Source organism: Panthera pardus, unplaced genomic scaffold (assembly GCF_024362965.1).
Source record: "Panthera pardus isolate Hobbes unplaced genomic scaffold, ASM2436296v1 HiC_scaffold_25, whole genome shotgun sequence".
Classification (NCBI taxonomy): domain Eukaryota; kingdom Metazoa; phylum Chordata; class Mammalia; order Carnivora; family Felidae; genus Panthera; species Panthera pardus.
The window spans coordinates 51628248-51654299 of NW_026526821.1; the positions used below are offsets into that span (position 1 = coordinate 51628248).

The 26052-nt window shown below is 37.3% G+C and overlaps 1 protein-coding gene across 11 annotated transcripts in view; it reads right to left on the bottom strand.

Annotated features, from left to right (window-relative positions):
• Positions 1 to 6321: 6321 nt before the first annotated feature.
• LIMS1 (LIM zinc finger domain containing 1) overlaps positions 6322 to 26052 on the bottom strand; it is a 165395-nt gene continuing 145664 nt past the window's right edge. For 8 of the 11 annotated variants that reach the window (XM_053890494.1, XM_053890490.1, XM_019434598.2 and 5 more), the window contains 9 exons: positions 17049 to 17115; positions 16297 to 16417; positions 15725 to 15874; positions 14201 to 14351; positions 13597 to 13689; positions 12773 to 12821; positions 11360 to 11435; positions 10979 to 11171; positions 8931 to 9040 (listed from right to left, as the gene is read on the bottom strand). In XM_053890494.1, coding sequence (XP_053746469.1) covers positions 11024 to 11171; positions 11360 to 11435; positions 12773 to 12821; positions 13597 to 13689; positions 14201 to 14351; positions 15725 to 15874; positions 16297 to 16417; positions 17049 to 17115 — 855 coding nt within the window. In that variant the 3' untranslated portion in view covers positions 8931 to 9040; positions 10979 to 11023. Of the gene's footprint in view, positions 9041 to 10977; positions 11172 to 11359; positions 11436 to 12772; positions 12822 to 13596; positions 13690 to 14200; positions 14352 to 15724; positions 15875 to 16296; positions 16418 to 17048; positions 17116 to 26052 lie in introns of those variants that run through there. The other 3 variants (XM_019434597.2, XM_019434595.2, XM_019434594.2) reach the window with 2 other exon arrangements.

Genomic DNA, 26052 nt, shown 5'->3' on the forward strand with positions numbered 1-26052 from the left:
TCTAAAAAAAACCTATTAGAGCTTAATAATAAAAGAATTCAACAAGGTTGCATATACAAGGTCAATTAAAAATCAATTGTCTTCTGTAAAATAGCAATGAACAATCCAAAATGAAATTAAGAAAACAATTCCATTTAGAATAGCATCAAAAAGAATAAAATACTTCTGAATAAACTTAAAGCTTTAAGTATAAGATTTATAGACTCAAAAGTACACATTTTTTAAAAGAATTAAAGAAGACCCAAATAAATGAAAAGATACCCCATGTTCATGAATTGGATGAAAATGTGTCCACACACAAGCTTACATATGAATGTTTATAGCAGCATTATCAAAACAGCAAAAGGTGGAAACAACTCAAATGTCCATCAACTGTAAATTTATAAACAAAATGTGGTATACCCACATAACAATATTATCTAGGGGCACCTGGCTGGCTCAGTTGATACAATTTTAGATTTAAGAACATATGACTCTTGATCTCGGGGTCATGAGTTCAAGTCCCACGTTGGGTGTGGAGCCTACTTAAAAAAAATATTAATCTGGCAAAAAAAGAATGAAGTACTGATGAACCTTGTGGTTCAATGTGGATGAATGTTGACAAAATTATACTAAGTGAAAGAAGCCAGTCAAAAGACAACATATTGTGTAATTCCATTTATGTGAAAATGTACAGAGTATGCAAATTCGTAAACACAGAAAGTTGGCTAGTGGTTGCTAAGGGATGAGAGTGGGTAATGGGAGGGACTGCTAACACATATGGGGTCTCTTGGGGTGATCGAATTGTTCTATAATTAAATCATGGAAGCGCTGACCAACATTGTGAATATACTAAAAAGAAAAAAAACTCATTGAATTAAATTAAATTAAATCCTCTGGAGAGTGTGGGTATTTTTGTTAAGGCAGACAATCTAGCTGATTAGGTTCAAACCACAAGTTCCAACTCGCCTTCTGTGGTCTATGGTTCCAAAGTCAGTTCAGTTTCCAGAGTGCTGACAGGGCTATTCAAGTTCTGTCCCACTTGTGTGCCACCTAGTGGCCAACTGAGGACCGTGCACGGTGGTCTGTCAGTTCAGCTCAGTTCTTTGGTATGTGGAGCAGGACCAGGTCCGTCCAGGGGTCGCTCCGAAAGGGGCCCTGGAGTTCATAAACAGGTTTGTGGGGTCACTTCCCTGAGCAACTCTCTCTGGGAAATTTCCCTGTTACTTTTGTTTCCTGCAGGTTCTAGTTTTTAGTCTTCTGATCAGAAAACTGAGGCTTTACCTAAGCAGCTCTGCCAGGCATTTTGCATTTGCGGCCAAGCAGCAGGAGGATGGAGTCGGAATAAAAGCAACACCATTTTTACCCTCTTGGGTTTCACCCTGTTGGGCCTACAGCTCAGTTGGAGAACTCTCTCCCCTTCAGAGTTTTGGCTCCTGGGACCCAACTAAATGGGAATTCTCACAGGTTCTTTTCACAGGCTGTTCTCTTTGCCTGGAAAGCTCCTTTCCCTTTTCTCCCTCAGGAAAGCTCTGCAGTGTCTTTCAGCCCCAGTTCAGCCATCACCACCTTTGGAAAATCTTTCTAGACTTTCTAGAATTAACCATTTTCTCCTCTGAGAAATTTCTCCGCATCCTACTCCTATTTCTAATGTTGGTTCTTACTGCACTATGTTCTGAGTCATTTTTTAATGGCCCCTGGTACACTGTGAGCTTTCCAAGGCCTGAACGTTTATTGCTGTTTCACTGTCTTCCAGTGCAGTGGCTGGCAAAAGTGTACACTCAATAAATGTTTCTTGAATTTACTTTTAGTTTACCCTCTCTCCACTTCTATTTGGCGTCTTTTTATCTGGTATGGGAAATTCATTAAGCTCATTAGAATTGTGTGTAGGGGCACCTGGGTGGCTCAGAAGGTTAAACTTCCAACTTCGGTACAGGTCACAATCTCACAGTTTGTGGGTTCGAGCCTACATCGGGCTCTGTGCTGACAGCTCAGAGCCTGGAGCCTGCTTTGGATTCTGTGTCTCCCTCACTCTCTGCCCCTCCCCTGCTCGTGCTCTGTCTCTCTCTCTCAAAAATAAAAATAAAAACATTTCTAAAAAATTTTTAAAAGGGCACCTGGGGGCTGAGTTGGCTGAATGACCAACTCTTGGCTTCGCTCAGGTCATGGTCTCACAGTTTATGAGTTCGAGTCCCACATCAGGCTCCTCAGCTGGCAGCATGGCAACTGCTCTCTCTCCCACTCTCTCTGCCCTTCCCCCTCTCGCTGTCTCTGTCTCTCTCAAAATAAATAAACTTAAAAAAAAAAAAAAAGAATCGTGTGTAAACTAAGCAGGTGACAAGCAAGGGTCTAAGAGATTTTTCTAGGTAATGAACATTCGTGCATGGACTTTATATATCTTTCGTGTTTTTAAAGCTTCTGTTTTCTACTTTTTGCCTGTATTCTGGCAGAAGTTGCCAGAAAGCTTGGTTCCAAATAGTTTAGAACTCATCACTGTACACAAAATTAAAAGGCCTTAGCTGTCCTCTGAAGGAATTTACAACTTGAAACAGGGAAATAGCCATGTCAAGTTTTCAAAAGTAGAGAAATGTGGGTTAGACCCCACATTTAATCAGGAGGTATCATTCTTGAATATTATTGAATTGAATATTCAATTGAATTCAATTGAATTGAATATTATTGAATCTTGAATATTCTTGAATATTAATGTTTCCTGATTATTAATTGGAAAGCAGTAGGAATAATTTTCAAAATGTTGATATGTTGACCCCAATAAACCCTCTTATGGGATGTTAAAGATATGTGCAAATGAATATCCTTTTAGTAAGCTACTGCTTTCATGCTTGTCTCTAACAATTTGGGGATTGAGATCTTCTTCTTGGTCCATATAAACAAAACTTAGGTTTCTAGTAGGAACACAAGCCAGTCACCTGTGGTACAATTTTAGATTGAAGAAGCTACTTGCCTGTTGCCCGGATTAGTGACAGTCATCAAGTGGAGATTGCCTACTTGATCTTGTGGCATCAAAAATTCTAATATGACAGCGGGATTAGAAAGTACAGAAGGAAATTCCAAGGTTTTAGACGTGAGAAAAAAATAATGTTTTTTCCTTCTGAAACACTGGGGTCTCCCCAGTGGAGTCAGGTGAGGCAGGTCAGGACACAGGAGCAAGTGCACTTGTGTGGCCCCACGGTGACTGGAGATTCTAGGTGAGGGGGTGTGTCTGAGGCACTGAACTCATGGTCCACCCAGTAAAGTCTTAAGGTTGAGGTGATCACAGTATGGTTTGGGGAGCACACCTGGAACAGACCTTTACTTTCAACTCTACAAAGTTAGAATTTGTGAGAATTTATACAGGAGAGGCTTTTAGCTCACCATTGCTCCACAGGTGGAGGAAAAATTGCCAACAATATCAAAAAAGATGTAAACAATAACCAATTTAACAAAACACATTCAAAAAATAAAGTTAGCATTTTGGTTACTATAGTATAATACTAATTTTGGCAAACCAGACAACACTACCTGAATTGGAATTGAGTAAAGTCCCCCCTTTTTCCCTGCCAAAAAACTCCAAACAAAAAGTTTAGGAACCATCTTAATAACATTTTTATGCATTTTCTCCATCTATTTAAAATGGCTTTTTGTACCTTTTATGATGATATTGTGTAAGATTTTGGATCCTGCTTTTGGTATTATAAGCATTTCCTAAGAGATTTTTTAAAAAGGAAGGGATGGCATTTGTGTTTTTAGAAAGAAAACCCTAGGTGTGGACATTGTGCTGGTTCTTAGCTTTGAAAGTTCTTGTAGACTAGCTGACACTGGTAATGGCGTGATGTATGCCCAGGTATGTGTCAGTCATTTAGCAATCGCTGAGCTCCTACTGGGCGCTGGGCCCTGGAAGTGGCTGGAAGGTACAGGATGAAAACAACACAGTCTTTTCCTCCCAGAGTCAACCTTCTGGTGGGAACATAAACCAATATGCACAGACAGACCTGACAATAGGTTAGGGCCTGACTTCGAAAGTCCTTGACACAACATTTTTTTACATTTTTGTCAATTGATTAACACAGATATTATTATTTAATGTTTATTTATTTTTGAGAGAGAGACAGAATGGGAGTGGGTTAGGGGCAGAGAGAGAGGGAGACACAGAAGCAGAAGCAGAAGCAGGCTTTAGGCTCTGAGCTGTCAGCACAGAGCCCAATGCGGGGCTCAAACTCACAAACTGTGAGATCATGACCTGAGCTGAAGTCGGATGCTCAACCGACTGAGCCACCCAGGCGCCCCAAAAATTTTTTAAAACATTTATTTATTTTTGAGACAGAGAGACAGAATGCGAGCAGGGGAGGGGCAGAGAGAAAGGGAGACACAGAATCTGAAGCAAGCTCCAGGCTCTGAGCTGTCAGCACAGAGCCCAATGCGGGCCTCAAACCCATGAACCCTAAGATCATGACCTGAGCCGAAGTCAGACACTTAACTGACTGAGCCACCCAGGTGCCCCTGGGAACTTTCTACAGTTGAAGCGATGGAGTGTGTACATGTGGGGCAGGGAGAGGTTGTTGGGGGCGGAAATAATAGAAATCAGCCTGTACTAGCTCTACATTCTGGACAGATGGTGGTGCCACTACAGGAAATGAGGAAATGCAGACTTTAGGAAATGAAAGTGGGCCAGGGTGCCCACCCCTGACCTCCTCCCCTGCCTGGCCAAGTGGTATTCCCCTCTGAAGATCCAGCTCCTCTAGGAGTCTTTCCTCCCCGGCTGCAGGGGCTGCTGCTGCTGCTGTGATCTAGCAAAGCCCTAAGCTCACCTTCACAACACTTCCCACGTGGTGCTGTAATTGCCCATCTCTCCTACTTGGGCAAGAGGAAGCCAAAGATCTGACCTGCTCAGGGCAGGAAAAGACTGTGAGACTCACATCACAGAGGCCCTGGAACCTCTACGTTTAAGGAGGACTAAGGCTCAGGGAGGGAGGGTGCAGTGGAAGAGGAAGAGGTGCCCCTTGAGAGCACCAGACACAGTGCCTCAGGGCTTGCAAAGTGATGTATTAAGATCTCTATCTCTTTTGTTAAGAAGTTCAAAATAACCAGAATTATGGTGAGTAGCAGGAAGACTCCACCCCCATTCTATATGGTTCCAAGATTTGGGTTATACACAGTAACTAGATCATTTTCTTTTATTCATACACGAGTATATTTTATAGTTAGAACTACTTTAATTTTCTCTCTCACATACACAAACACACACATATATACATCTCACCCCCCCCACCCAAGTAACAGCGTAGAAATATGTATAAGTTTGGAACCACAGGAATACTTGGTTCAAATTCTGGATATGCCACTTTTAAGTCATGCAACCTCCAGGACCTACTTAACATCACTGTGCAACTCCTCTGCTATGAACTGGGAAGAATTTTAAGTAACTCATACAATTGTAAGGATTAAATAAGATAGTATTTGTGGAAACCGCCTTGCGATCTTTATGTAGAGAATGTTTAATTTGGTATTTTTACATGGATGTAGATACAGGATTACTTAAATTGTGTTCCAAAGAAACTACATTTAAAATTGGCTTTAAGTGAACCTTTTTGAAAAAAATTGATATAATTGACATATAACATTATATTAATATCAGATGTACATGATTCAATATCTACACTTGTAAAATGATCACAGGAAGTCTAGTTATCTATTACCATACATAATTATAAAATTTTTTATTCTCAAGAACTTTTAAGATCTGCTCTTGGCAACTTTCAAATATACAATATAATGTTATTAACTACAGTCACCTTGCTGTATAGGACATCTTCATTTTATAATGAAGTTTGTACCTTCTGACTTCTTTTAACCATTTTTCCCACTTTGACACCCCACTTCTGGCAACCACCAATCTGTTCTCTGTATTCTAGGCCCCCTTTTTTTTTTAAGATTCCATATGTTCATGAGTTCATATGGTATTTGTTTTTCTCTGACTTATTTCACTTAGCATAATGCCTTCCAGTTCCATCCATGTTGTTGCAAAGGGCAAGATTTCCTTCTTTTTTGTGGCTGAATAATATTCCATTGCATAATACACCACAATTTCTTTATCCATTCATCTGTGGATGGACACTGAAGTTGTTTCCAAAACAGTTTTCTTATTAGAGATTTTATTTTTTTAAGTAATCTCTACACCCAACGTGGGCCTCAAACTCACAACCCCAAGATCAGGAGTTGCATGTGCCACTACCTGAGCCAGCCAGGGACCACCCCCTCACCAGCTGTTTTCTTAAACATTAGTCCTATCTTCTCATAGTTCTAGGTCTCAAAGTCATTCAAATGAAACAATGTGCAATAGGATTAGTCTTAATAATTATGAACATTTATTAAGCACCAAGAGTATACTGCAATGGTTGCTATACAAAAACATAATTAACAATATAGTGTCCCTGCCATCGAGCTTACATTCTAAAATGAAATACAACAATAATGCTGTAAGCCTACCTCAAAATTTCCTTAACTTAGAAATGGCTATTTTGGCAAGTGAGGCAAAATGACCTATCATTTTAGGTATGATATTAATAAGGCTTTGAACATGATCCAAAGAATGTTTTACTTGTACTCAGACATTTCCCCCAATTATGTTAGGCTTGGTATGAAAAAGAGCACTTAGAAATTGGGTAAGAACAATGAATTATTTCAAATTGCCTTGTAGGACTTTAAACAGAGAAATGCTTACTAGCCTGAGTTTTTCCACAGCCAGGGAAAACCCCATGAAAAGTATTATGAACTCAACCAAGTCTTCTATTCCATTTGCAACTTTTTGACTTCCTCTTCCTTTCCCACAGGTAAGGGCTCCAATGATGTCCCTTATCAAGGAAGGAAGTATTGCATCTAGACAAAATACCCTAGAGTATTAGAACTTCCAGGAAATACCAATTCTTATTTTAAAAGAGTGAGCAAAGACAGTAGTGGGACATCTGGCTATAGGAGAGGCCTGGCTGTGTAAGATATGTAAACAAGCTGAGCTGAGTTCATGCATCTTCAAAATGATTAAGACTATGGGTAAATGGCTGCTCTTCTGTTCCTTATTTCTGCCGTAGGGGTATTTAAGAATTTAGCATCAAGACCCCAAACTGCCAAAGCCTGCACTATTTGGCCTATATCCATAGTATAGTATTTAATAAATACTTTCAAGGTTTTCCTTGCTGGTTACATATTAGCTGACGAAGGCACACAGATGGATTTTATTCTTACTCTCCAATGCAAAGACTGTTTTAAACTTCTGAGTACATACAGTCTTAAACTATATATTGTTTATTTTCAATCATTGATAATTCTTTGAACTCTAAAAGAACACTAAAAAATAATTGGTTATAAGTTATCTGAAAACCAAGATAGAATTTACTCTTGTAAAGTGCATGCACAAACTTTTAAAAAATACATGCATACAAATACTTTAATGGCAGAGTGAGTAGCATCCTGAGTTGTTTTTTTTTTAATGGCAAAACAGTATTTCAGCAATTTTTTAAAAAACCAATACTTTCCTCCTTAGAAGTCTGTCTTGGGAACTTACTTTTAAATGAAAAATAGCAGCAGCAACATTTAACAATTACTCACAAAATTTGCATTGCAAACAAGTTTGCCAAGAAAGAACGGTCTAGAAACTTCAGGATAAACTTTTAAAAAACATTTTATAAGGTAGAATGATTCACTACTTTTGATCTAAAATTGACATTTAAACATCCCCTTCCAATTTAAAAATGTCATTTTTACCTCCTACTTAAATAAAATCCAATTATGAGATTTGAAATGAAAAACTTGAAACACATATCAATATCATTCTTTTAAGATGACAAAAATTAATTTCAATGTGTTTCCCAAAAAAAGGAGAGGAAAAAAAAAAATCTCATCTTAGTGGTGGCAAATGAATTTGGGTTTACAAATCTCAATCAATGCACTTATTTTTGGTATTGCATGAAACAGCTAGGATTCCTGAATTAAGTATGTTTCTAAGGCAAGGCAAGTTTGATTATGTATGAAGCACAGATATTAGTCAGCATGGTTATAAAGGCAAGAAGACCAATACATATAAATTCACTTGTTTTTAAGCGATACATTCTAAGCTACATAAAATTTAATTTTGTGTCCTAAGACTACATCTTTGACCTTAAGCTTAGAAGCATAATTGCTGTAATCCGTTAAAAAATACTTCATTTTTTCCAATATTGTAAAGTGTACTGAATTTTCAAATGTCTAGTATAAATTTTTTTTTGCAAAAAATTTAAAAAGGCATACTATTAGCTAGCTATAACTACTATGTTAAGTAACTGTATGAAGGAAGAGTTTCACAAGGAAAACAAAATATAAAACTAAGCATAGTAATTATTGAATTTAACAAAAAATGAAATCAAGTAGTTTTGAATGCACTTGTTTCTTGTCTTAGTATTGTGTATATTCATTTTATAACTACTAGTTTGATAAACATACTAACATTCTACAAGATTTGTTTTTCTTGGTTGGTTATTTTTCTTCCTTATATCCTCCCCAACAGCTGTTGGAATTTATTTTCTTTCAAATACAAAGTAAAATAATGTTTCTATTGTATCTGAGTCATGTGAAAGCTGACTCCCTATTTTCATTTTTAAAAGTTAAATTAATTTTTTTGGACCTTGATTAACATGTAACATTTAACCATGTGTTTTTGCTGTTAAGTATAGTCTACATTTCAACAAACTGATAGGGTATTTAACAAAAGCATCATGATCTCATCTGTGTTTTAAATATGATTACACAAGCTTTTTTTCTTTTTTAATGAGAAAAAGGAGATAAAGAAAACCATTCATATAGGCCCTCTTCACTCTCAATTATTTTGAGATACAGCTTTAAACAGGGTGGACCAAGTCAAGTAATGTTGGTAATCTCTTTTCTTTGCACAGAAGAGAAAAAACAAAAGAAAGGAAGTTATTTCCTTCCTAAGGTCTCAGCTAGTTTCTTAAGTCTTTTCTTCAGCTCCAACGGAAATTTCTCATAGCACTTCTTACAGACTGGCTTCATGTCAAACTCCACAAATTTATTCCTAAAGACAGTAACAATAATAAAAGAAATCAGTAGAAAGGTATTTAATACATATATATAAATAATGTGAGGTAATTTTACTGAAGTAAATGAAGATACAATATGGTGACATTAATATTCATAGCAAAAAATGAATTCTAATCTTAATTCTTGTCATTGTGGAGATGTAAAAAAATTATAATACCATTGGAAAAAAACTGTCCTTATAAATTGATCTTATACATCTCTCTGTTTAATACAGAATGTACATTACATTTTAGTCCGTGCTCACATGTATACAGGAAATCTAATGTCAATATAATTTAGGTAGTAGGGTCAATCACATGTTCATGTACCACAAGAACACTTTAAAGAACAGTTATTAAAAGCCAGGAGTTGTATTTTTGTAATGTGAATGACTTTCTCTTTGTTGAAGGCAATATCATTGTACTTAATATTTTAAATTAGGGAGCTATAGGTTTTATCTTTCCTTGCATGAAATGATTTGCCTCCTACCTCCAGCACCAAAAAAATTATCTTCAAAAAAATCTGAAATCATAATGGTTTTTTGGTTGGTTGTCTGACAGAAAAGTTGGTAGGGGAGATATAAGAATGTTTTTAATCACTCTTAAAAAACAGAAATGAAATAGATTGCCTGTGGTTCCATTTTGTGAATGGTTAGCTGTATGGAGAACTCAATGTTTTAAAAGCTAGAACAATACACATTATCTATCAATTTGTTTGTAAAACAGTTCTGGAGAGCACAGGTTTCTAGACAGCCTCCTAAGTATCTGTCATGCATTTCCATTTGGTAATACCATTACAATCGCTCATTACTGTTGAAATCGAGGGTCCTAAACTGTGAACTGAGTATATGCACAACCTTGTAACTTTTGCATTTTCCTAACTTGTATTTAGGCAGCATTTCTGGAACAAATTTAGTGGTACTTTGTTATCTATGACAAATGATTAAATCAGGTGATGTAATTTTAAAGAATAAGGTTAATAACAAAGTTAATTCCTATTATATTTAAAATGAAAAATCTTTTATTTTAAAGCATTACATGGAAATTATTCTCTAGCTATTTTTCACAGAGCTCTTGATGCTGATAGAAATTCAAATGATCTTATTTTTCCATTGACAATTTGATTTAAATAGTACTAATGAGTTACAATATTCTCCCAAAGACTTCTTAGAACAAAAGCTATTAAAACTGCCATTTTTTTTAATGAGGGAAATAAATTATCATTGCTTTCAGAGATACTGCTAAGCAAACCTTCAATTGTTTTAATTTATATTTGAATTTTAATTCCTCTTTATAGAAGGAAACACGAGAACTGGAACAATAAAAAACTTTCGTTGGAGTGCAGAACATAGTGATAACCATGAAGAAAAAAGGACAATCATGCTAGGAATTCAACAGAATTTCAAAGATTGAAATATTTCCCATAAAAATCAGGAATAAAGTAAGTAGGCTTTGAAAACATCAAGAAAATGAATCCATAAACAGTAGCATATGGGTATTCTGTGAAAGCAGATTACATACACCAAAGACATTAGAGCTCTTATTATGTACAGTAGATGGTCTTTGCTTAGATATGAAACATGCTGAAAGGATTTAACTTAATGCAGAGCTTAGAACATGTGATGATTGGAGTTTATCAATTAAATCATTTTAGGCAAAGAAACTGAAAACCAGGATTTTAAAAGCTGCAATTATCAGAGAAAAATACTTTAAAACTTTCCCTAATGTCTACTAAATAGAGATTGGAATTCTTCCCTTTGAATCTACTTAAAAAAAAAAAAAGAAGAATCTTAGTAATTACCCAAAAGGCCCAGCTCTACAGAGGACAACTACTTGTATTTCAATCTCTGGCGGCTACAAACACATGCCAAAAGGAAGAGACAATAAAAAAGCAAGAGACAAAAAGAGAACAAAACACATTCTAAAGGACTAACCAAAGAAGAAAGTAGTGAAAATGATGATAGAAGGGACAGAAAAGTTTACAAACAGACTGGCTTTTTCTTTTTCTGCTTGTCCTTATCCTTTGCTTCTCTCTCCCGTTTGGCAAGTCGCCTCTTAAATTCTTCTGGCATTTTTTCATAACAGTGTTTGCAGACTGGTTTGAGATCAATTTCAACAAACTTATCCCTTTGAGCAGGACAAAGAAGGAATAGAAGAAACAACATAAAACAATTAAAGGAAGAACCTTTACATTCAGAGGCCTAAATAGAAAGAATAAGGAATCAGATAATTATTTTTAAAAATACTCTATTTAAAAAAATGTTAACCTAAAGTTTTGGTCTTAGGATTCACACGGGACTAAACCGCAGACTTACTTGAGTGTTAATTTAGTGTTGCAGGTAGAACAGGCAAAACAGTTCACACACCAGGCCTTATTCAGAGCAGAGACCACTGGAGAAAGAGCAAAGACACATGGTCACACACTTTGGCGTTCCAAGTGGCAGCGCTGACATCCTCAACTCAAACAGAGCTAAGGGTGCCTCCACAACACTTAGAAGAGGTTCTGAGAGGCTTTTTTGCAAAAGAATCACAGGACTAAAAATCTCAGTGCCATTAATTAATGTTTACTGAATCAATCCAATTAATAAATTAATTAAAGGCTATTTTTTCACATTATTAAAAAAACTGAGCATTTAATGTCTTCCGTGACTGTAGGGTTCATCTTAAGGAAGATTACCGTTGCCTTTTTCAATCTTTATTTACAGTTAAAACTTTTCTTCTTCCCTTTAGAGTATCCTGTGAGGCACATAAACAGTATGTACCATACCTTCCCGCCAAAGCCTGCCCTCTCACTCTGTGCATGGTGCAGTGTGTATTTAACATGCATTATGTCACTCAGATGAGCTTTTCTGGCACAGGGCCTGCCTACCAGCACAGTCTCCACTACCACTGGCCCAACAAAGAAATATAGACTAGGTAAGTAATTAAAAAACAATCCAGACGTTAACTTATTTGCCTGTCTTCCAAAGCTGACAAAAAGGAGAGCTTCCTTTGACAGCTTCTTTCACCTGACTACTATGTCACATAGGAGGGAGCTAAGTTTTATTTTCTATGGCACTAAAGATTGCTCTCCTGAAGTAATCCTTTTGCAAACTGCATCATGGGCAGTGTTTCACAAAGTATTTCCCAGGTTGGGTTTTCTGACAGGAAACACGAAGCATGTTGAAAACAGGAATGTTTAAAACTTTGCCAGGAAGTTTTTGGCAAAACTGTGCTAGTGGCTATTAGCAAACACAGCTGCTTCCTTTCTGTCCCAGTTAATCAGCCCTGCCTACTTACAATACAAGGCTGGTAAATGCTAGAAATGTCTACAGAAAACTGCCAGGTTTTAGCATCTGCAGGGTTAAAGTGACTCTTGCTAACTACCAAGGCAGATTAAGCTGTTCCTAATAAACACTGCTCTACAGCTTCCAAGTTCTATAAATCCAGGGCATGGAAATAGAAACAGATCTCAAGGTTGTTTCACACAATACGTACTGTATTGAATGAATGGTTCACACAATACGTACTGTAACAAGCCTGAGGCACTGCCCTAAAGTATTGTCATAAAGGAGTAACGAATCCAACTTGTACGATATTATCATCTCTGCTATGAATTACTTGAGAAATATGCCAAAGAAAAAGTAACTGATAATGGTCAAATGACAAATAGTAATCAATCTCTTTCTGTTTTTGTGTCATAATTTTGACACAAAATTATGCCATATAAAATCCCTACAGATACTTACCATCACCTTCTATAACACGGTTACAGTGGAAACAAACATCACCAAATAGCTGAAAATGAAAAAAAAAAGTGGTAAAAATTCAAGACATGTTAGAACTAAGGTTTAGAACACCAAACATTTAATACAGTTTCAGTTCTTTCTACCACTTAAAAATAAACAGCTGGCTACCTAGATCCAGAATTTACCCTTATTAGAGAAAATGAGTAAAGTGCATTGACTAGTTTTTACTTTTTACAGTGAAGATAATTTACTTTTCATCACTATCAAAACCCAGAAAATGGCTTTGGAAATGTCCCAGATTTAAGGAGGCTAAAGAAAATGACAACCCTAGACTGGCTCTAGTACTGAAGTGGGAAAAAATGATTCAATGACATTATGGGTTCAAGTGACAAAATGGAATAAATATAATAAAGTATTATATCAATACTGATTAACTATGATTATGTGAGACCACTCCATATTCTTGGGAAATAAAAACTGAAGTATTTAGGGGTAAAGGGCCATGATGAACTTCTGAAATACTTCAGAAAAAAATGTGTGTATATATGAATACATACATTTGTATATGAAGATCTGTGCATTTATTAAGTGTGTGTTTTTACAGAGAGTGGGCCAATGCAAATGATGAAGTAAAAGGTACATAGGTATTCTTCACATTTTTATTTTACAACCTTTCTGTTGACTCTGAAATTATTTCCCAAGTAAAACATTAAAAAATAAAATCTATAGTCCAATGTACATTTTCCAAGAGCTTTCCTTGTAGCTAAAATATTAAGCTCAAACTTATAAAAGTATATCTAGTATCCAATAAGTATGATCAATACCTGGTTATAGTGGGTTTCACAATATGCCAGGCCTTTCCTTTCATAATGTCGATGTCCAAGAAATGGCTTTTCACACTTGGCGCAAACAAAATGCTGAAAAAAATTGCTAGAGGTAATTTTTGAGCTGCCATATTTTATTTATTTAATAAAGTAAAACCCCAAAGTTAAATTATTCTCAGAGAAGGTACATGAAAGTTTGAGGTAGTTATTTCATTTGGCCAGGGGTAACCCTGGGACACTTTCAGTCTTAACTTAATTCAGGTGTCTTGAGTTTTTGACACGTTACTTTAAGACACAGCCTTTTTAAACAACACAGAATGAGAAAAGAGGTCAACATGTTAATATCATCTATAAGGGAGGGGCTGCTGCTGGAAATGGACCATGACACTCCTGCCTCGAGAAGGATTTAAGAACAAAAAAGCACACCCTGTATCATTACTGAGAGATCACAAAAGTGTGTATATTCTGTATTCTTAATTTTCTACAATGTCATTTGTCTTGAAAATGTCCGTATTTAATCTTTAGAATTTCCTAATCTTGCCAGCACCTCTGAATGATGGAAATTCAAAAGTACTAGTTAACCCTTCCACCATTTACGACTCACCTCCACATGCCACTGCTTGCCCATAGCATTCACCACACGCCCTTCAATGGGCCGTCGACAAGCGCCACAGATGGGGACCCCCATTTTATCATGGCACGGCAGACAGTACAGCTCTCCTTTCAGCTCCCGGGCATCAGCAGTCAGCTCCTTCCTGTCCATGAGAAATATATCCAACTGAATACTACTACCGAGAGAGAAAAACAGGCAACTGAGGAGACTGACATACTTTTTAGCAGGTTTTTGAAGATCTCACTATAACAACCTTCTTTTCCCCACTCTTAGTAGTGCTCACAGTAACCTAAATTAATAGGCTTGAACCGGTTTCAGATTCCTATCAAAACATCAATGTCAAGCAATAATGATAAAATGTACAAATAAGTCAGATATATACCATCACATTGGTCATATTTATCACTTCCTTGTCTATGATCACATGATAGTCCTTTTGTCTTCCTGAAAAAGCTAGAGAAGAATCATCACAGTGCTTGGGACAGACTTGGAGATGTTATCTTTACAAAATAACTGAGGTCTAAAGTTAGAGATTAGCTCCATTTACTAACAATTAAACTGTCACCAGCTTTTAAGTTACAGGTTAACAGAAAATAAAAGAAATGCCCAGAACCTTCCTTCCCACAAATGCTTAAGTTCACTATTCTTTTCAGTCTCCTGCATCAATATTACCATTTAGGCAGAGGTGGCCCTAATTAGCCAAATGGACTTGTTTACATTTCATCTGTTTTAAGTAATTCTCCAGAAGTACTAATGACAAATGAACAGAGAAAAATTCCACCAAAGGGAAATAGGCAAGAAAATGAAATAAGGTACAAACTGATAATCCCAAAATAAATGAGGTGGCTATACTCATAGCACAAAGCTGTTTTCTTGATCTTTAGCTTACCTTATCTCTGTCCACCCCCACTATAATTTAGCATGTATGTTCAAACTGATTATAGTAAAGTAACTTTTCCCATTAAATTTTTAGATAGCAAATTTAAAAAATCATAGCTGAACAATTTATCATGAGTCTTTGAAGAAAATAAATCCCTTTAGAAGTAAATAAAATTAAATAAATGTAGTTTAAGATATTTTAAGATAATACCCTAAGTATTACAACTGTAAAAGTTATATATGTACAAAGAGAAGACTTTTTAAAGGTTTTTTTTTTTTTTAATCCTGTATTGAAAAAGCACAGTGATCAAAACAGTTTTTGGGATAACTGAATTTTACCACTAACTGAATACTAAAGGTATATGTATATATGTTATATGTACACACACACACAGGGTGTGGGGAGAGTGTGCTGCACACACTCAAATGTGGCAAAATGTTAAGTGATGAAACTCAATGATGGGTATGTAGGTATTCTTTGTATTAGTCTCTTGACTTCTTCATAGGTTTAAAATGTTCCAGATTACAAGGTGGAGAAAAACAATCTGGTGTGCTGGAGTAAAAGATACAGAAAAAAAGTGATGTTTTACTTTATTTCCACGGTTTGTGCAATAAAAAGGGAAGAAATTGCAGTACCCGCAGTTGGCACAGTTGAAATGGTCTGGATGGTAAGGGTCATTCTTGAATATCAGCGGTTGCTCATCGATGATGGCGTGGCATTTCTGGCAGATGTATTTTCCAAGGCCTCTGGCTTTCTCACGATTATGACAGGGGCGACACAGATGTCTAAACAGAGCCAACACTTTTTTAGAAACTTAAGTTTAAAATCTGAGGTTCTAATAGTTAAAAAGAAATATGCTTCTCATGTCTCTGAAAAGAAGTGAATAATTTAAAAAAAAAATCACACTTGGCTTAACAGCAGAATCAAGCCACTATTTTTTACATGAAAATTTATTTATTCCAACCCAAGTAATCCAACTGATCTTTAAGAAACTCCATCTTAACTACGTATCTCCCTTTTGTTGGCCCAGGGACACCAATTCTAGGGTCCTCTCCTAACAGCCGCCAGATGAGCCAATACAGGCTGCAGTCCCTATACCTTAAACTCAGTGCCTGAAAGCACCTCCTCACAGCCCTAGGGGAAAACAGGCATGACCTTGCAGTAGTTACTTCTCCACCCACACCTAACAAGGATGGAAAACTCCTACCTCCCAGCATTCTTGACAAATCCAATATCTGCCAGAACTTCCTGGCAGAGGTCACAGCGGAAGCACTCAGGATGCCAGCTGTTATTCATGGCTTTGATAACTCGGCCAATGATGAATTCACCTGTGGGAAAGGAACACACAAAGGATGTCCAGGGTGCGTCTTATTGCTGAAAGCAGTAAGGCAAAAGACACAAGGAAAAAGAACACATTTAAACCTTTCTCCACAACTAGGGGCTTTCTACATACATATCGACCACAGTAAGTACTGCATTAGGGAAAAACTCTATTTCATCTGAGTCCTTAGTTTTGATTCTGTGGTCAAATTTTTGGGCTGTCTTATCACATCTCTGAATCTGATTTTCCTTTTCTCAATGATACACTGGGTTCTCTCAAATGCCTTTTGTTTATTTCTGGTCATTGCTGACACAGCACATTTTCTTGAAGCCTATACTTAATTAATTTCTTCTTTCACTAAACTTTAGAACATTCTACTCAGTTTCTCCAATTTCTGGAGACTCTCTAGTAAAGCTGCTAGCAACCCATGAGGTGGCTAAAATGCAAGCAAGTTAAACACTTGTGTTACACACAGCAATCCTTAAGCATGTGAAGCACCCCTCCAATGTTTTCCCTGTCTCTCTCTTGGCAACCTCAAAAGCGAGTAAAGGCTGAATTAACAGGGGACAAGAATATTCCAAAGGATCATCTAATTTTGAGACTCACTTTTTACTCTGCTATTCAGCAGTAAAACTTACCACACTGATGACAGCAAGGAGCAAAGAGCATCTGAAAGTCATGTTCACAGTACTTCCTTCCTTCAAACTGAAATAGAAAGTACCATCAGCTTGTACAGATGAAACAATCACAGGATGAATATAATTATTCTGTGGAGACATATGGAAAGATGTTTTTGAACTAAGAGCCCTGCCCTAAGAATTATAATTCTACTGAGATGTTTAAAAGCAGATGTACTTTTGTACTTTACCTACACCTACCTGCATGTGGGTACAGGAAAGACATACTCAACAACTGGTACTATGGCTCCAGAGTACAGTGAACTCCCTCTAACAATGATGAACTATTTTCTGGCTTGCAGACTCACCTTTAGGAGTCTAATGAGAGCAGTGGACTCCTCTCCCTAGAAAATACACATATATACACAAACCGTTTCCCACTTTTTTTACGTTGATATCTGAAATGTTGTATTATAAACTTAAATATTTACAAAGGGTAGATAGTCTAGTATATTTTAGATCTAAACATTTTAAAATGAGGCCAAAACCCATTAAAAAATATTCTATTTTAGGGGCGTTTGGGTGGTTCAGTCGGTTAAGCGTCTGACTTTGGCTCAGGTCATGATCTCGCAGTTCATGGGTTTGAGCCCCACGTCGGGCTCTGTGCTTTGGATTATGTGTCTCCCCCTCTCTCTCTGCTCCTCCCCCATTCATGCTCTATCTCTCTCTGTCTCTCAAAAACTAAACGTTAAAAAAAATTTTTTTAAATTCTATTTTAATAGTTGGAAAATTCACATCCTCTACTTCTCTCCTTGAACTATTTCCATTTCATTTCCCACAAAGTTTTATCCTGGTATGATATTTTTTCCTAAATTCCATACTAAAGTCTTTAACAGATCACCCTACCATACTACTCAGCAATTAAAATGTATATAACAAAACTTTAAAATTTGTTTTACTACCTGAGCCCATGAACTCTAAAAGCTAAAAACATTTTTTATTCTGGATTAAGTTATCATTATAATTATTAGTACACAAATAGTTAAAACATGAATATGTGTACAAATGTCAAATTTTACTTTCTACTATTTGTTTACTTAAGCCTATCGTGGAGCAGCTGGGTACCTCAATTGGTTAAGCACCCGACTTCGGCTCAGGTCATGATCTCACAGTTCATGAGTTGTAGCCCTGCATCGGGCTCTGTGCTAACAGCTCAGAGCCTGGAGCCTGCTTTGGATTCTGTGTCTCCCTCTCTCTCTGCCACACCCCTGCTCACACTCTATCTCTCAAAAATAAATAAACATTAAAAAATTTAAAAAAAAAAAGAAAAGTGTCTCAATGAGATGAGCAGGGCTCCCCTTCCTCTCACAATTATTCCATGTATCCACAGATAAATAGGACTTACCAATGGAAGAGTTCAACATGAATTTCTATTTTGGGGGCTGCTTTTTACCCTCTTCACATAAATAAATCATGAGAATTATAGCATGTCTCCCTTTGTATCTTTGAACTCCTTACAATGTTCACATATTGCATATTGTTTGACTATCAAAATCCATTTTTAGTGATGTAGCAGTAGTCAACTAAATTTGGTCAATTGTGGAAATTAGCTGCAGATTTAGCTCAATTTATTGAACATATCCACTATAGCTTAATCTGCAGACCAGCCCAAGTAGATTTATTTTGTGCCAGAAAAAGGCTTACTTCATTTTGAAATTCAAATGGATGAACTCTAATACGTTTAATGAATCTGTTTTTAAAAAAATTTTTTAATTCATGTTTATTTTTGAGAGAGCATGAGCAGGGAAGGGGCAGAGAGAGAGGGAGACACAGAATCCGAAATAGGCTCCAGGCTCTGAGCTGTCAGCACAGAGCCCAATGCGGGGTTCAAACTCACGAACCGTGAGATCATGACCTGAGCGGAAGTTGGACACCCACCTGGGTGGGTGAGCCACCCAGGCTGGATGCCATTTTTTTTTAAATTTTTAAATTAATGTAATGAATCTGTTTTCAGAAGTTACAAACAGATAATCATAAATTGATATGCCATATTACCCAGTTCTCTGTCATAATGCACTGTGGGTAGCCCCAACCAGAAGTTATTTATGAAGTAAATACGTTCCTTTATTGGATGTTACAAACATATATAGAAATCAGATGTTTAGCTTTTAGCAGTAATTAAAAAAAGAAATCAAGGGGTGCCTAGGTGGTTCAGTCGGTTGGGTGACTGACTTCAGCTCAGGTCATGATCTCATGGTCTGTGGGTTCGAGCCCTGCGTTGGGCTTTGTGCTGACAGCTCAGAGCCTGGAGCCTGCTTTAGATTCTGTGTCTCCCTGTCTCTCTTCTTCCCTTTGTGTTCTATCAAAAATAAACATTAAAAAATTTTTAAAAAAGAGAGAAATCAAATATAAAGACTCAGAAACAACTCCACTGATTTAGTTGGAACCGATAAACTTTTTTATTGGCTACCCTAGTCTTTTAATTTTTTTTTATATTTATTTATTTTTGAGACACAGAGTGAGACAGAGTACAAGCAGGGGAGGGGCAGAGAAAGAAGGACACAGAATCTGAAGCAGGCTCCAGGCTCCAAGCAAGCGTTCAGTACAGAGCCTGATGTGGGGCTCAAACCTATGAACTGTGAGATCATGACCTGAGCCGAAGTCAGTCACTTAACCGACTGAGCCACCCAGGCGCCCCATCGGCTACCCTAGTCTTAATCCATGTTGAAAGACTGGGCTCAGAACTGTTGGTGTCAACTGGCCATGTAGCTTTATTCTTTTTTTTAAAGATTTATTTTTTATTTTTTATTTATTTTTATTTTTGAAAGAGTGTGAGCAGGGGAAGGGCAGAGAGAGAGGGGAATAAAGGATTTAAAGCTGGCTCTGTGCTGACAGCAGCAAGCCTGATGCAGGTCTTGATCTCAAGAACCATGAGGTCATGACCTGAGCCAAAGTCAGATACTCAACCAACTGAACCACCCATGTGCCCCTGGCCATGTAGGTTTAATAGCAAAGACTGGTTAATGATAACAATGCATCACAACATTTTTAGTAGGAAAACAGAATGTTTTGTGTGCCACTTATGTGTGTGTGGCAGGTTTATTATAATTTTTAAAATCAGTTCTTTTTAATGGAAACAACCAAAAAAAAATCTGTCACAGAATTTGGAGACCATTAAAACATAGTTTAATGAGAAAAAAAAAAAAGAAACATTCAACTTTTAGTTTGTATTTAATGAAAGAGAAAGACATATTGCTTAAGACAAAAACAAAATAAGTCCAGCAGTTAGCATATATACTATATTTGCTAGCAGAAGGTAGAAAAAAAATATAGGATTGGTTGCAATTTGAGTAAGTCTTTTAAGACGTGATTCAAATAGGTAGCATAGAGTGGAAGTTAAGAACACTGACCATGGATCCAGAATGCCTGAGTTTAAATTCTGGCTAAACCACTGACTGGCTGTGTGACTTGGGTCAGGCTGTTTAGCCTCTCAGTGCCTTGTGAGAGTCACAGACTTCTGTTTTGGCTCTGGCTCCTAACATATACGCATCATGTTCATAATTTCTTACCAATGCTCTATGCTTTGCTCTCACAGACCTCTCCCTTTAAAAGGATAAATCCTGTGATATACATATACAATGAAATACCACTCAGCCATAAATAGGAAGGAAATCATGCTAGCTAGCTAGCTATTTATTTATTTATTTATTCATTCATTCATTCATTCATTCATTTATTTTGAGAAAGAAGGGGAATGTAAGGGGCAGAGACAGGAGAGAAAGAGAATCCCAGGCAGGCTCCTCACTGTCAGGGCAAAACCTGATATGGGGCTTAAACTCACAAACCATGAGATCAAGACTTAAGCTGAAGTTGGATGCTTAACTGAGCGACCCATATGCCCTGGAAATCCTGCTATTTGCAACAACATGGACAAACCTGGAGGGCATTATGCTAAAAGAATTAAGTCAGGCAGAGAAAGACAAATACTGTGTGATCTCACTTATGTGTGGAATCTAAAAATGCCAAACTCCTAGAAACAGAGTAGTCTGATAGTTACTGGGACCTGGAGGGATCAGGGAAATGGGGAAATATTGTTTAAGGGGTACAAACTTCCAGTTATAAAATGAGTAAATTCTGGGCATCTAAGATACAGCACAGTGATTACAGTTAACAACACTGTATTGCACACTTGAAGTCTGCTAAGACAGTAGATCTTAAATGTTCTCACCATACACACACACAAAAGGTAATTACATGAGGTGATGGATGTGCTAACCTTACTGTGGTTATCATTTCACAATATATACATATACATATGAAATCATCATGTTGTACACCTTAAACTTAATGTTATCTGTCGATCATATTTTAATAAAACTGAAGAAAAGGATGAGTCCTTTTGAAATTAAAGATAAAAAAAGACAAAGTCTTAACAGGAAGTTGTCATGATTACTCCCTACATTTCCAAATCTGCTACAAATCTGAACCCAGAACAGCCAGCACAGTTCCTAAAGCTAGGCTTCATCCTTATCAAGAAAATACAGAAGGCAGGGTGCCTGGGTGGCTCAGTCGGTTGGGTGTCCAACTCTTGATTTCAGCTCAGGTCATGATCTCACAGTTCGTGGGATCAAGCCCTGCATCAGGCTCCATGCTAACAGTGTGGAGCCTGCTTGGGATTCTCTTTTCCTCTGTCTCTGACCCTCACCCCACTTACGTGCACCTGTGCTCTCTCTCTCCCTCAAAATAAATCAGTAAAACCTTGGCTTGCAAGCATAATTCGTTCCAGAAACACGCTTGCATTCCAAAGCACTTGTATATAAAGCAAATTTGAAGAACCATTGGCTCAGGTGTGATCATGTGACATTTGGCATCATGTACTACTTGTATTGCAAGGCACTGCTCATTTATCAAGTTACAATTTATTAGAAATGTTTGCTCTTCTTGTGGAACACCTGCAGAGTAAGTTATTCGCAATGCAACGTTTTACTGTAAATAAAACTTAAAAAAAAAAACAAAGAAAATACACAAGGCAGGGAAAGACTAGAAGCCTTATGGGTTTGAGGACTCCTGACTAATGACTTTTTATTGGTGTTCTGGGGCAATTAATCACAGTAAGATTTGAGATTCTTTTCTCTTGTGAAGTGGGAAAATCAAGTGCTACTGTGAATACAAATATATTATCAGAGAAATCAACTTTAGGAAGAAGAATCCAAAAATTTAGTTCTCTCAAACCAAAATACAAGGATCCAGAAATGGATCCCTTGAAACCATCCATAATGCAAACCCTTTGCATACCCTGGGCTGTGCTTATCCTGTATGAGGACTAATGAAAGAGAATTTCTTTTGCTAGAACAAGCTGCCTCTTTTCTACAGGTATAGACATGATCAAACACAGTTATGGGCTTGATATCCAAGCCCAGGAGAAAGGCCAGAAGTTGATCCAAAGTAAAACTCTAGGATAAAAATGAAAAATCAGAAATCATAAATTTGAAAAAATCAAACTTTCAGAAGTACTACCTTTCTAGGTAACTGCATGTTACAACCCAAAACTGGTTTAAAATACCCTCAGCTTATAAGAAATATTAATTTGAATTAATTCAATATTCAATATTCAATATTCAATAATTAATTAATTAATATTGTTGAAACGGAATGTCTAAGAACCCTACTTGCTGCCACCTGCCTGGAACAGGGATTGTTCAGTCTGGTGGAGGATTAACTCCAACCAAAAATAGCTCTGCTTTATGTTTTATGTTTGAGTTCTGTGAAGACTCTCTTTCGAGGAGGGTGGGGCTTGATTCTGCTGCTTTAAAGAAAGCTCAGAATTAGAAACTTAGCTGGTAGTCTCATTTCAAGGCAAGTGCAAATGTTGACGATCTTCACTTGGTGATTTGTACTGGTTTGTCATAAATTGCTTTGAACTGAGTGGGTCAGCAGATAAGCTCCTCATCTAGTTGGGAAGTTTCCTCCCAACCAGACCTCCCTTCCCAGGGTTCAGCCTTCCTGAGTAATCATGATTCTGTGTAAGAGGAAATGAGTGAAGAAATCCCTTTGTAAACCATCTTTCTACTAAATCATTCATTATAAATTGGTCTTTCCTGTTATGCATTTTGTGATAGGGAAAAAAGGACACATTTGGGAAATTCAAACTAAGGAGAGAGAAAGAAATCTGAAGTATTAACAAAGAACTTAATGTGTACTATGCCAAAATGAGAAAGGCTGCACACCATGTTCTAGTTCTTGGTCCAGTCCATCCTGATTTGTAATGTTTGTAGAATTATATCACCCTTTAACTGTTGGTTCAATTTTACTCTCAAAAGTACCTTCTTAGGGGAAATACTAAGATAATCCTTTTACTGGAGATATGCTGAGATGTCACAAAGTTAGATTTGGGAGCTGTTATGGTGGCTATCTACATATAGTTAGCATTAGGACCTCTGGGCTGAGCGGGTATCCCCCTCTGAAATGGCATTTAAACAGCCTTCTCATGCCACCAATGACTTGGTCATTTTACAAATATTTTTTCATATGTATTGGAATATGACTAGACATACTGGTAACTCATGAAAACCAGTACTGATGAAAACAGATTTCCCTTTGAAGCGAACTACAATTCCGAATGCAAAAATCACTAATTGTATACAACTCATACATTTATCTGACCTCTCTAAATTTTCCTAATCTGAAAATGAGGAACAGAAGCATGGAAGTCATCATCAAGTTCTATCCAAATCACTGTGAAAACTGTATTCACTCCCAGAACTAGGGTATAGTGTGGTCTACACAGTATACCCTACAATGCAGGCTTTCCATAAATATTTACTGAATGACTGGATGAAAAAGTAGTGATGGCCACATACAAGAGAGCATTATCTCTCAGAATGATAAAATATCAGTCCCAGGAAACCATTTCAACTTCAGTGAGAGTTGGTGCATCCTAGTGGAGGAGAACCCAGCTTGTGCAGACAAGCAGGCATGAGTTAACATCCTGATTTGACCACGTCCCCACTAGTTAACCGTGGCCAAGGTCTCTGAGCCTCATCACGGCCACAGGTAAGTTGGGAAAAAAAGTACCTAACTCACAGGATTTATGTGAGAATCAAATGAAAGAAGAACAACAAGAATAACAGTCTACAAAACACTTAGTATAGGGGCGCCTGGGTGACTCGGTTGGTTAAAGCGTCAGACTCTCGATTTCGGCTCAGGTCATCATCTTGTTGGTTTGTGAGATCGAGCCCTGCGTCAGGATCTGCACTGACAATGCAGTCTGCTTGGGATTTTCTCTCTCCCTCTCTCTGCCCCTCCCTGCTTGCACTCACGTGAGCAATCTCTCTCCCCAAATAAATTAAAAAACTAAAAAAAAAAAAAAAAAAGAAAGAAAGAAAGAAAAAAGAGAAAGAAATACCTAGTATAGTGCCTGGCTCAGAAATAAAAGTATTAGTATAACTCACAAGTCTTCTAAAATCAGGAATTGTGGGACATTTATTCACACATAAAGTACTACATTCTAGGCAAGGTTAAGGACTGTGACTTAACACAACAAGCTAGGTGACCTTACTCTCAAGAGACACATGGAAGCAGAAACAGCACCTCAACTCCTGGGGGTATTAGGGGTGGCAAGCAATACCACCACCATGATTGTTTGAACATGTTGTTTTTTATTACTGCCCTGATCACTACCTTCCAATACAGACAAAATTAAAAGATAAATATTTTTTGGAATCATTAATATTTATTATTTTTTAAATTTTTATTTATTTGAGAGAGAGAGAGTGCACACAAGTGGGAGAGGGGCAGAGAGAGACAGAGAGAGAATCCCAAGAAGGCTCCACACTGTCAACACAGAGCCAGACGCAGGGCTCGATCCCACAAAGTGTGAGATCATGAACTGAGCTGCAAACAACAATCAGATGCTTAACTGACTGAGTGCCACCCAGGCACCCCTGGAATCATAAACATTTAAAAGTTGTTTAAAATTAAAACACAGAAGTAGGATATTTGAAAAGAGAAAAATAAATTTCAGTTAGTGGAACCAGTACTAATCACCACACAGGTAATGTATCTTGCCTTCTGCTAAATGAGGATGATATTTTCATTATGAATAGTTGAATGTTGACTATCCAAGAACGGTATAGTTATCTTTTCTTGTGTCAATTTAAACCAGAAAAATGTAGGCTCTCTTGAGGGTCTTTCTTAAGTGAAATCTGTCTAGAAATACTTTCTAATTAAATTTATGGGGCGCCTGGGTGGCTCAGTCAGTTAAGCATCTGACTTCAGCTCAGGTCATGATCTCACGGTTTGCGGGTTTGAGCCCCATGTCGGGCTCTGTGCTGACAACTCAGAGCCCGGCGCCTGCTTCGGATTCTGTGTTTTCCTCTCTTTCTGTTCCTCCCTCGCTTGCTCTCTCTCTCTCTCTCTCTCTCTTTCAAAAATAAATAAAGATTAAATTTTTTTTTTTAATTTATGGAACAAGAATTAGCTCTAACTGCAGTCAAATTCTGAGAGACAGAACTATAAAAAGGTTTTTTATTTTGTGAGAGTACTGCCTAACCAACATGGGGAACACACCCACTTACAATGGACTTGCTATATCCCTAGTGAAGATCATAACCCTCATTGTTTAGTGTAATGGTTCTCAGCTGAGGGTGATTTAGCGCCCCAAGAGGTATTCTGGTTGTCAGGACTGGGGATCTAGTGGGTAGAAATTACTAAACATCCTACAATGCACGGGACAGCTTCCAGAACACAGCATGCTACCTTGGTTCAAACTCATAACCGTATCAGACACATGTGATTAATCCCTTGTTAGAGGAAACTGAAATTCAAAAATATTAAATAACTTGCACCAAAGCCAGTAGAGCTGGGGTTCAATCCAAGGCTGTCAGACCCTAAAATCTACACTGCTTCTTCTGTATCCACCACCTCTTTTAGACAGAGCAATAGAGAATATAACCTAGAATTCTAAAATTATCTTGTGGGTTTCTATCAACTTAAAAACCATGGCTTCCCTGCCAACACACGATGT